General features: G+C 39.6%; 1 protein-coding gene across 1 annotated transcript in view; it reads left to right on the plus strand.

Annotated features, from left to right (window-relative positions):
* Positions 1–5,047: 5,047 nt before the first annotated feature.
* The window catches only part of SNX6 (sorting nexin 6), a gene marked incomplete at its 5' end in the record, with an annotated part of 61,712 nt that continues 54,494 nt past the window's right edge, over positions 5,048–12,265 (plus strand). The window contains 2 exon segments of the mRNA XM_081290817.1: positions 5,048–5,085; positions 5,087–5,162. Coding sequence (XP_081146943.1) covers positions 5,048–5,085; positions 5,087–5,162 — 114 coding nt within the window.

Consider the following 12,265-nt stretch of genomic DNA (forward strand, 5'->3'; position numbering starts at 1 on the left):
CCTTGAACACATCATTAAGTCACTGATTATATTATATCCAGAGATGTCTTATTTCTTGTTGTTGATACACAAGAATAAATTTTTTCACTGTTCAAGTTTAGTTAAATTGATGTTATCTGTTGCTTGTAGTCAAAAGCATTGTGATTGATATAGTTCATTCAGAAAAAGTGGAGTTCAGTCATCTTCCCATAGAGAATTTTGTTGTAGTGTAACTCTTAGGGGAGAAGGGGGGAACGAATTAGGAAATCTCCTAGAATTTGAGAAGTGTGAAATTAATAAAACATCTTTTACTGAAATTGATAGGGATCAGGTAGACATGAACAATGAGAGCATGGAAAAGGAGGGGTTTACTCTACAGACTGAGCCAATGTGCTAATTCTCAACATGTTTTTAAAGAAACAACTTACACAAACTCATCCTGGGACTTAAGATAATAGCCTCATTCCACAGGGCTGAGGAGCTTTTGCCTAAGTCTCCTCCTTTGGTAAGATAAAGACTTATTGCCTCAGCTAGAAACTGGAAAGCTCAATGGCCTCAAAGCTGTGAAATCAAGTTCTAAATAAAATCAGAAGGCAGGAATGAAGATGGCTAAAGTTGCATTTAGGTCCTTGGCCTGTTATTTAATCTTACTGTAATTATAAATTTTCACCCCTGTGGGTTTCAGTTAGATACTCATGAGTGAAACACACACAACAGAGATTTAGAAATTCAATATAATTCAACGATCAATCAAGAACTAGTAGTTAGTGCTCAGGCAGGACTCTCTAGAAACTTCCCCTCTCACCCCAATAAAATGGAGCTCACAAAGATGTGAGTTTTCTTTTTCTCTCAGAGGACCCATTGTCTGTCTGTCTGTCTCTCTTTCTCTCTCCCTCTCTCCCTCTGTCTGTCTCGTTTTTTTGGTACCAGGGATTGGTTGAATCCTGGGGGGTTCTTTACCAACTAGCTACATTCCCAGCCCTTCTTTATTTTTTATTTTGAGACAGGGTCTTATTAAGTTACTTAGGGCTTTGCTAAATTGCTGAGGCTGGCCTTGAACTTTCGAATCCCTTACCCCAGCTTCCTGAGTTGCTGAGAGCAAGCATCATTGTGCCTGGCTAACTTCTCTATACTTGTCTTGCTTGAAATCTTCTCATGAAGACACAAAGTAGAGAACCCAAAGCATCTGCTACTAAAAAATCTTTGATTATTAGAACATGATAAAACAAAGGAATTTAACTTTTTTTTTTCTTTTCAGTACTGGAGGTTAAACTCAGGGGTGCACTACTACTTCCTTTTTTTATGTAAATTTTTAAATTTATATATGACAGCAGAATGCATTACAAGTCTTATTACATATATAGAGCACAATTTTTCATATCTCTGGTTGTATACATGGTATATTCACACCAATTTGTATCTTCATACATGTATTTTGGATACTAATGATATAAAGAACTCAAAAAGCTAAACACACACACACACAAACAAATAACCCAATCAATAAAAGGGCCAAGGACCTGAAGAGACACTTCTCAGAACATGATGTACAGTCAACAAATACATGAAAAAATGTTCATCATCACTAGCAATTAGAGAAATGCAAATCCAAACCATTCTAAGATTTCATCTCACTCCAGTCAGAATGGCAGCTATTATGCATATAAACAACAAAAGGTGTTGGCAAGGATGTGGGGAAAACGGAATGCTCATACACCAAATTGATGCAGCCAATATGGAAAGCAGTATGGAGATTTCTTAGAAAATTGGGAGTGGAACCACTGTTTGACTCAGCTATCCCTCTCCTCAGTCTATACCCAAAGGACTGAAAAACAGCATACTAAGGGAACACAGCCACATCAATGTTTATAGCAGCACAATTCACAATAGCTAAACTATGGAACCAACCTAGATGCCCTTAAATAGATGAATGGATAAAAACAATGTGGCACATATACACAATGGAATATTACTCAGCAATAAAAGAGAATAAAATCATGGCATTTGCAGGTAAATGGATGGAGGTAGAGAAGATAATGCTAAGTGAAGTTAGCCAATTCCAAAAAACAAATGCCCAATGTTTTCTTTGATATAAGGAGGCTGATTCATGGTGGGATAGGGAGCGGGAGGATGGGAGGAATAGCCACTTCCTTTTTAATTTTTTTTTTTTTTGTAATTGTAGATGGACGGCATGAGTTTATTTTATTTGCTTATATTTTTATGCAGTACTAAGGATTGGACCCAGTGCCTCACCCATGCTAGGCAAGTGCTCTGCCACTGAGCTACAGCCCCAGCCCACCACTGGGCCACTTCTGAAGCCTTTTTAATTTTTTTCTTTTGAGACAGGGTCTCCCTAAATTTCCCAGGCTGACCTCAAATTTGAGATCTTCCTGTCTCCGCCTCTAGGGTCTCTGGGATTACAAGTGTGCATACCACACCCAGCATCACAGTGCCCAGTATGGTTCAGCTTTAATATGCAGTCATGTGAGTTTACCTTCATTTCTTTTCTTTTGAATTTCCTTAGCTTTATAACCTGGTTCTTGATAGTTGTTACTATCAGTTGCCCAATATAGTGAGAACTTTGCTCTGAAAGGAAAGCTCAGGCATTAATAAACAATTTTATTATTTCAAGATTGGGTTCTCTACTTATGTTTTCTGCTATGGATTATAGCTGCAGTAATTATATAATACATCTTTAGTCATAATTTTGTGCTTTCTTATATTTTGAATCCTATCCTTTTAATTATTCACAATTAGTAATTTTAAAGTTTTTTTCATTAATGTTACTGGACTTTGTTTTAATGTTGACATTTAAAACCCCTGGATAATGATCATAGGCATTTGAAGTAGTTTATATGGCACCTCTTGACCTTCGTCCAAAGCTGAATCTCCTATCAGTTGTACACAAATTCTGCTCCTTTATTATAGCTCCAATCCTCTTTCTCAACCTAGGAGAAGCTTTATAGGCATTACCTTTAATTCAGAAACAAGTCATTAGGAAATACTGGCACTTTTTGTTTTGTTGTAGTACTGGGGATGGAATCCAAGGGTACTCAACCACTGAGTTAAATCCCTAGCCCTTTTAATTTTTTAATTTGAGACAGAGTCTTGTAAAATTACTGAGGCTGGCCTGAAACTTGTAATTCTCCTGCCTTAGCCTCCTGAGTATCTGGGATCATTAGTACTGTTTATCAGTACCAGATTCTTAAAACATTCCTTCTGACACTTCAGTGACATTGCATAATGCCTCGTGACTCCCAGTGAGGAGGATCACTTTAGTAGTCATTAAAATGCACTGGGAAGGAAGAAACAAAGGATAAAAAATGAGGTTCTCCTCCCTACCATATTGGAGAATAAACCTTTGTTTTTATTCTCTGCCTCAATTCTCCTTACACACAAAATGAAAGCTATAAGAAGTTTTCATGGAAATATTAGTAAGTTTACTATTATTATTTTGAGAATTTCAATCCAAAAAAAAAAAATAGGATGGAGGGAGCTGGGTGGTGGTGTATACCTGTAATCCCAGTGACTCAGGAGGCTAAGGCTTGGAATCACAAATTCCAAGCCAGCATCAAGCAACTTACTGAGACTCTAACTCAGTGAGACCTTGTCTCAGAATAAAAAGTAAAAAGGAAGGGAATGTGGCTCAGTAGTAAAAAAAAAATAGGGATACCAAAAAAGGGGGGAAAAAAAGGGCCAGGGTTGTGGCTCAGTGGTAGAGTGCTTGCCTAGCATGCATGAGGGTTCGATCCCCGGTACCACATAAAAATAAAAACAAATAAAATAAAGGTATTGTGTCCATCTACAACTTAAAAAAAAAAAAAGGATGGAGGGCTTGGCAATACAAAGGAATTCAAAAGTGGAGGACCTGGAATGTAGGCTGAGGAGTTAGTTGATCATTAGGTAATGGAGGCTTGTAAAGATGTAAAGATTATTGAGTAGGGCAGTAGTAGTATTATCACCAATATCCAAGTCTTAGGAGGAAAACTGGCAGTAGTGCGTAGAATAAAGAAAATGCAAAAAATAAAAGTTAGGATATTATTAAAGGTCCAGATAAGGGATGCTGATGGAAGTGGGAGAAATGGGACCAATTCAAGAAATATGAAGAGAATCAATTGTAGAAGCAATAGCATTTCTCTGGATGTGAGGACAGAGAGGAAGAATTTGAACAGGACTGAGGTTTCTAGCCTGAATATTGGAAGATGCTGATACTATTAACTGAATGGAAGCACAGAGATTGCGAGTGTGTGTGTGTGTGTGTGTGTGTGTGTGTGTGTGTGTGTTTATGCGCCAGAGGTGAGTGTATGGCAGGGGTTAGGAATGATTTATCTTGAAGTTTCTGTGGATACCGTGTAGTGCTATCTGGCTGGACAGCTGGAGTAGGTCTGGGGAAACTTCTTCCTAGAAAGGAAAGGAATACTCTTGTAATGAGAACAGCTCACTTTTATAGTGCTCAGCCATTAACGCCCCAAACCCTGAGGTAGTTATTACCTAGCCAGTAGTAAAAGCTTGATTATAGCCCCTGCTTACTGTATGAAGGCCCTTAGTTCCCACAACTTCCATAGGCAATGTGATATTAATTGTGATTAATTATCGTGTGGCTCATTACAGAGACTAGATTGAAAGGTTTCTCGCTGAAGCCCTTAGGGCAAGGGAACTAACTGGACAGCAGCACCCTGGGTGGCCTTCGGCCCTTCTCGGATCAGAGCTCACTAGCCGCTAGCTGTCACCAGCTGGGTCTGGGGCTTGGAACCCTCCCTGACTTCGGGGCTTTCAAATGTCCCAAGGTACCGGCGTCCTTCTCCCCTCCTCGCACACCCTGCCAGTCCCCTTACAGCGGGACGGGGCGGGGCTCCAGGGCCCCGCCCCCAGACCCCACCCCGCCCCGCCCCGCCCCGCCCCACCCCCTGCCGCCGGCTCCCTCGGGCTGGCAGTGCGTTCGCGCCTGCGCTGGTCCTGGTCTCGGAGCAGCCATGATGGTGGGTGTTCTCAGAGGCGCCGAGCCCCGGGCGCGCGGTGGGGGTGTCGGGCGCGGGGCGGGCGCGGGGACCGCGCCGGCCTGGCACTAATGTCTCCTTTTGTGTCTTCCCCACCTCATCTTCTTCCTCGGCGCGCTCGGCCCGCCGACCCAGCAGGAAGGCCTGGACGATGGCCCCGACTTCCTCTCGGAGGAAGACCGCGGAGTAAGTTCTGTCTCGTCTTCTTGCGGAATCCGCCCTGCCCTGCCTCAGCCCCCGGGTGTTATTATTGAGTAGGGGTCTCCACCCGCGCTGCGCACGTCTGGGTCGTAGTCCTCTGGATTTCCTCGCCGCATCGCGCCCCGCCCTCTTGCAGCCCTTCCTCCCTGAGGGCCGCTCGGTTCCTGATTTCCAGAGGACCCGGGGCGGCTTTCTTTTCTCCAGTCCCAGATCTTACCCTCCAGTGAACCTCCTCCCCCTCTCCCAGCAGGGTGCAGGTAGGGAAGTGGAGGTGGAGGCCAAGCTGCTATGCTCCCACTCTCTCGCCACTTAGGCCAAGAAAACCCGTCCTCAGACCTTCCTTGGCGGCACCCTCAATTTTCCCCCGTTGTGAACCTCTCGAACCCTCTCCTACCCACCCTTCTCTTTCTCGAGCAGATATAGTACAGGTTTATTCTACATTACCCTTTTGCAAGGATTTTCAGTCGTCGAACCTCAACTGTTCTTCAGCGTCCTACCAGATTTTTACAAAGTGCTGGTAGCCCACGGTATCTTTACTTTTCCTAACAGCAAAAACAAACAAAGCCCCATCTTTTGCAGGGTTCCCCTGGTGTCTCTCTCAGCTTTATTGAGGTATGGCTGACAAATAATAATTGTGTATATTTAGGATGTACAACGTGATATTTTGACATATGTATACATTGTGAAATGATTACCCTGTCAAGCTAATTAACATATACCTCACTTCGAGTAATTGCCAGTTTACTTTTTTGATGAGAACCCTTCAGATATACTCTCAGTAAATTACAAGTATTCTTTACTTATAGTCACCAGGCTGAAAATTAGAACTCCAGAATTATTGAAAGTTTGTACCCTTTGACCAATCTGACAAATCTCTCCTCTTTCCTCCAACCCTTCCCCCACCCCCTGCCTCTGGTAACTACTATTCTACCTTTGGTGTTAAAGGCCTTCTAGATTCCAATTTCTCCCAACTCTGCTTCCGATTGCCTTGAGCAAAGATTGGTAATGTGTATGGTGCCTTGTACAAATGAACATCGAAAAATATTGATACATGATAATTGCTGCTCAGCAAAGTGTCCCTGGTTCCTTCACATTATCCATCTTAGATAATGTGAGAGCTACATCTTTAGTGAGTTTTTGGTAGGGGGTAAAATTTTGTTAGGTGTTTTTGCTGTGTTTAATGAAATGAGGTGGTAAGTATTAAGCTTTCAAATAATAAGATGCAGAGGATGCTGCATATTTTTATGAATGATCAATTAATAATTTTCTCATTTTGCACAAAATTTAGGATTTTTGGTTAGTGCAAAAGTTTATAGAACTTCTAGTTTCCAAAATTTCTTTCCAGTGAACTATAAAATGAAATGAGTGTGTGCAAATGTATATGTATCTTCTGGGATAAGAGAATTATGTGAGCATTTACAAATTATATTTTGGATTTTAAAATAGGGGAAACCAACAGAGCTACTAATAAAATTAAATGAATTGATTATAGTGCAATTACACTGATTTTTTTTTCTAAAAATAAAACATGACCTTCATTATTTAGATAACTTTGTGTTTATGTGATTACATGAAAAGAGCAAATAGGATTTTTTAAAATTAAGATCTGTTTGATAAAACTACTAATTTTTGGAGCATTTACATTGATGATGTGAAAAGTAGAATATTTTCTGGTAAATATTTGTATTCATAACTTTATGCCTTTGTAAGATTTCCTTATAGGACTGGAAACACTTAAGTAATATGTCTGCTTTTTTCAATTATTACAAAATTCAAGGGGAAGAAGACAAAGAGCATGCCTGACTAGGAGGTTATTATAGAATCTTGGAGATGAAAACTTTAATATGAAATGGAAAACAACTGGGTGGAGGATTTAGCTCAGTGGTAGGTGCTTGCCTAGCATGCACTGGATTTGATGTTTAGTACTGCAATAAAGAAAAAAAAGAAAAAACATAGTTATGAGTTAGAAAGTTTTTAGATGTCATGGTGAATGTGTACATATGTCCAGTTTTTCCTTATTTTTGTCTTATAGAACTAGGTGAATTGAATCAGTAATAATTATAGCTGAGCACATTGTTAAGCACTATTTTGGCATTATTTCATTAATAACATCTTTGAAGTATGCCCCTTTTATAGTAAATCCAAACCTTCCAGAAATTAAGAAAGTAGTCTAAGGCCACACAGTGAATGGGAGCTGGATTTTAAACCTTGTTACTGACATTGGAACTATTACATGTGTTTCTCAGAATGGCCTTGAAATATTTCCATCAGAATCACGTGTAGTGTTTGAAAAGCAAAACAAAAATTTATGGATCCCATGCCCTTATTAAATCAGAATCTCTTGGGGTGGGAAGACAATTTATTTATTTTTTTTAAGTACTGGAGATTTAACCCAGGGGTGCTTAACCACTGAGCCACACCTTTAGCCGGTATTTTTATGTTTTATTTTTAGACAGAGTTTCACTAAGTTGCTAAGAACTTGCAATTCTCCTGCCTCAGTCTTCTGAGTTACTGGTATTACAGTTGTGTGCAACCATACTGGCCCAAATAACTGCTTTTTTTTTTTTTTTAAGTTATAGATGAACACAATACCTTTATTTGTTTGTTTGTTTGTTATGTGGTACTAAAGATCGAACCCAGTGCCTCACACATGCTAGACAAGTGCTCTACCACTGAGCCACAACCCAAACCCAAATATCTGCTTTTTACGTTAACATCCAAGAGTTTGTGTTGTGCACTGAAGTTTGATCACTGTTTCACAAAGTTACTGTGTGTTTCTTCATTTCAGGAACAGAAGTACCTGCCCTGTTTAAATTTCCTTAAATTGTCCTTGTCCTGATAGAAATAGACTGCCACAGTTAGAACTTTAAGGCATTGCAGTTTTAGTTTAGATCATCTTGTTCAGTCTTTAGGAAAGGGAGTCTTGATAGAGAAAAGCATGAAATGAGTATTTGATATGAGTTGCAGAGGAAATATCCTAGCTTCAAAAATAAAAAGTGTACAAAGCAGCAAGTAGGTTTTCATCATGATAATTGGATCAGAACAGAATCTTATAGCATCAAGAAAGTATTGTTTTGTGAGAAACAAATAAATCAGTTTATAAGAACACACAGTGTTGAAAATTATTGGCCACATTTTGATCTCTTCAGCTCCATCTCAGCATAATAGATTTTTCCTCCAAATGAAGAACTGTAACATGTTATTTAGTAAACAAATGAGCCCTTTGAACTGAGCACATTTTACTGTGATGTGTTTGTTAAATTAAGTGTAATACATGCCAGAGTGATGGCATAATTCTCAGCATTCGTTCCAATTCTAAATAATATGTTTATTGTTTTAAAAAATTACTTTAGGTGGGGTAACTATATCTTATCCTGGCTCAGTCTTGCACCTCCCTCTGTATTCCTTATCTTCATTAATGGCCTCATTTTATAGTTTTGCAAGAAACCTCTGAATCACACATATTTTTATGTTAGAATAGTCACTGAGGTTAGTTAATTTCACCTTAGAAATGTGTATCCCATCTTTCTTTTCTATGGCTCCAGTTAATCTTTGCTACTTCTTGCCTGAGTTGTAGCAGTAACCATCATTTGTCCATCCTTAGCCTTTCTACTTTCTAATGGAGCCTTCACATTAAGCATAGTTATATAACTGAAATCATTTAAGTCATTTCGTGAGTCAAAAGTACTTATGTTTACCTCATTCTTTTTGAAGTAAAGTCCAGATTCTTTAGGTTAGCATTTATAACTGTTTTCTGGCTGGCTTTAATATGCTGCCCCCACCCTGCACATACCTTCGTCTGTTGTCATTGCCCAGTTGCACCTCTGCACTTAAATGTCTGCTTTATGCATGCATTTCCGTGTTGTGGAGTGCTTTCCTTCTCACTACCTTTTCTTTCAACACTTGGCACAGCTGTTTGCTTTTTATTTTGTACATGCACAGCATTTAGCTTAAACACATTCCACATTTATTAATAGTTTTTTTTTTCAATAAAAATGTGACATGGAGCTGAGCATCATGTCCCAAACTTGAGGCAGGAGGACTACTCAAGTTCAAGGCCAGCTTGGGCAATTTAGTGAGACCTGGCTCAAAAATAAAAAGGACTAGGATGTAACTCAGTGGCAGAGTGAGTGCCTAAAATGTGCAAGGCCCTGGGTTGGATCCCCAGTACCACCACAGAAAAAGTAATATGGTATTCTCTGAGGCTAAAAAGATGAATAGGACAAAGTTCTTGCCCTGAGATCATAACAGTGCAAGGAGGAAGATAGTTATTATCCCTTTTGGTAAAGTGCCTTGAGCACAAAGAAGAGAGTGTTTAACTTTGGGGACAGGGATAGTAAAAGACAGAAGTTACAGGCTTGTATTGCATTGACTGTGTGGTAGGGACTATGTGCATTGACTCGGTTCTCAAATCTGTATGGGAAGTAGCTGCTGCTGTTCCTATTTTGGATAGGAACATAGGTTTAAAAAGATTAAATAACTTCTCAAGGTCATACAGCCAGTAGGACTTGCAGTCAGACACTGTTGGTTTAGCTCTAGGGTCTGGTTTCGTTTTTTTTCTGTCACATCCTCACCCCCTTTTATTTTTTATTTTGAGACAGGGTCTTACTAAGTGGCTTTAAGTTCTCACTAAATTGCTGGGGCTGGCCTCAAACTTGTGATCCTCCTGCCTCAGCCTTCAGAATTGATGGAATTACAGGCATGTACCACCATGCTGGGCTGGGTTCTTAACCTCTGTTCTTAACCCCTTATCATCAAAATGGGCTGTGCTGACCTTTAATTTTTTAATTTTTGGTGTTGTTTTTCTACTGGGGATTTAACCAAGGGATGCTCTACCACTGAGCTATAAACCCAGCTTTTTTTTTTTTTTTTTTTTTTTTTTAGTTTTGTGAAAGGGTCTCTAAATTGCTGAGGCTGGCCTCAAACTTGTCCTCTTGTCTGAGCCTCCTGGGTTACTAGAATGGATTACAGCATGAGCTACATGCTGGCTAGCCACTTAATGTTGATTGATCAGGATTTTGTAGACTCTCAGGGAAGGGTGAAGGAGGACATACCAACTAAAAGGATAACATATAGGTAATTTGGGAATTGAACCCAGGACTTTGCATATGTCAGGCAAGCATTGGACCACTGAGCTACACACCCAGCCTTTTGAGACAAGGTCTCACTATATTATCCAGACTGGCCTTCACCTGTGATCCTCTTGTTTCAGCCTCCTGAGAATTTTACAAGTGTGTGCCATTATATTCAGCTCATTTATGATTGTTCTCTAGCCTCATTCAGCAGCTCAAATGTAAAAGCAAAAGGAAGGCCAGGTTCGATGTCACACACCTGTAACTCCAGCAGCTGGGGAGGCTGAGTCAAGAGGATCACGAGTTGAAAGCCAGCCTCATCAATTTATCGATGCACTAAGCAGCTCAGTGAGACCTTGTCTCTAAATAAAATGCAAAATAGGGCTAGGGATGTGGCGGAGTGGCCCTGAGTTTAATCCCTGGTACCAAAAAAAAAAAAAAAAAGGCAAGAAAGTTGTTGATTAAATTGATCCTGAATATGGGACTTTGTAAGCTAAGTATGGTGAAAGAGCAGTAGTGTTAAGGGGACCAACAAGAAAGAGGCATTGGTGGATCGTAGAGTAGGTGCTGACAGACTGGAAATATGGAAAGATCATAGAACTGGAGGTGTCAATAATGCAAAATCATATGTATAGTAAAAGTGGCAGAAAACAAGAAGTTATTTCATTTTGTATTAAAGTTGATTGTTTCCTTGCTGCAAACAAATTCATGAAGGTGGGGCTTTTTTCTTAAGTCCTTCATAATATATGCTGAAAAATTTATTAAACAAATGCATATTGCTATATTGCCTAGAATCAAGGGTCTACATTTGTTCTACCAATAATGTTAACTTTTAACTTACAGGTAGACACCATTAGTACCACCCCACTGGTGATTTGTTGTTTCTAGTATGACATGTGAGAGGAAATCTGGTTCAAATGTCATTTTCTAGAATATGTATAATTAAACATTAACTGCTGAGTGTATAGGGCATACACTAGTAATGGAAATATCATAGAACTTCTTATAAAAAATCGTAACTAGGCTACTAGTTAAATAGTGTGAATTTGGCCTGAATTAATGAGCTTAATGGAATTTAATTCTATCTCATGTTTTTTTTTTTAATGATTATACTGTAATTACCTGATTTTGGGGGGAGGGGAGGGATCTAACCCAGGGGTGCTTTACCATCGAGCTACATCCCCAGCCCTTTTTTTTTTAATTTATTTTTTTTAGTTATAGGTGGACACAATAGCTTTATTTTTATGTGGTGCTGAGGATCGAACCAAGTGCCTCATGCATGGTAGTCAAGTACTCTACCTCTGAGCCACAATCCTCAGCCCTTTTTTAAAAAAATATTTTTTAGTTGTAATTGGACATAATACCTTTATTTATTTATTTTTATGTGGTGCTAAGGGTCAAATCAGGGCCTCACAAGTGCTAGGTGAGAGCGCTCTACCGCTGAGCCACAACCCCAGCCCCATGCCTTTTTGTTTTTTATTTTGAGACACAGTCTGAGTTGCTGAGCATCTCGCTAAGCTCCTGAGACTGGCCTCAAACTTGCAGTCCTCCTGTCTCAGCCTCCTGAGTCACTGGGATTAGAGGCATGCAACACCACACCTGGCTCTGATAACAGTTTTGTAGTCCAGTTATGGTTAGAATCTTTATTTTATTTCACTCTTTTATTCAACAAATATTTGTTGAAGACCACCATTTGGCAATACAGCAGCAAACCACATGGAAAAAAATTTATGTCCTTATGGAGCTGAATTCTAGTTGGGGAGGGGCATTAAAAATAATTATTTTATATATATTAATTTTTTTGTTTTAGTTGTAGTTGGACACAATAATTGGTTTTTTTTTTGTTTTTTTTTTTTTTTAAGAGAGAGTGAGAGAGAGGGGGACAGAGAGAGAGAGAGAGAGAATTTTAATATTTATTTATTTTTTCTTAGTTCTCAGCGGACACAACATCTTTGTTTGTATGTGGTGCTGAGGATGGAACCCGGGCCGCTCGCACGCCAGGCGAGCGCGCTACCG

The sequence above is a fragment of the Spermophilus citellus genome (assembly GCF_964194105.1).
Source record: "Spermophilus citellus genome assembly, chromosome: 4".
Classification (NCBI taxonomy): domain Eukaryota; kingdom Metazoa; phylum Chordata; class Mammalia; order Rodentia; family Sciuridae; genus Spermophilus; species Spermophilus citellus.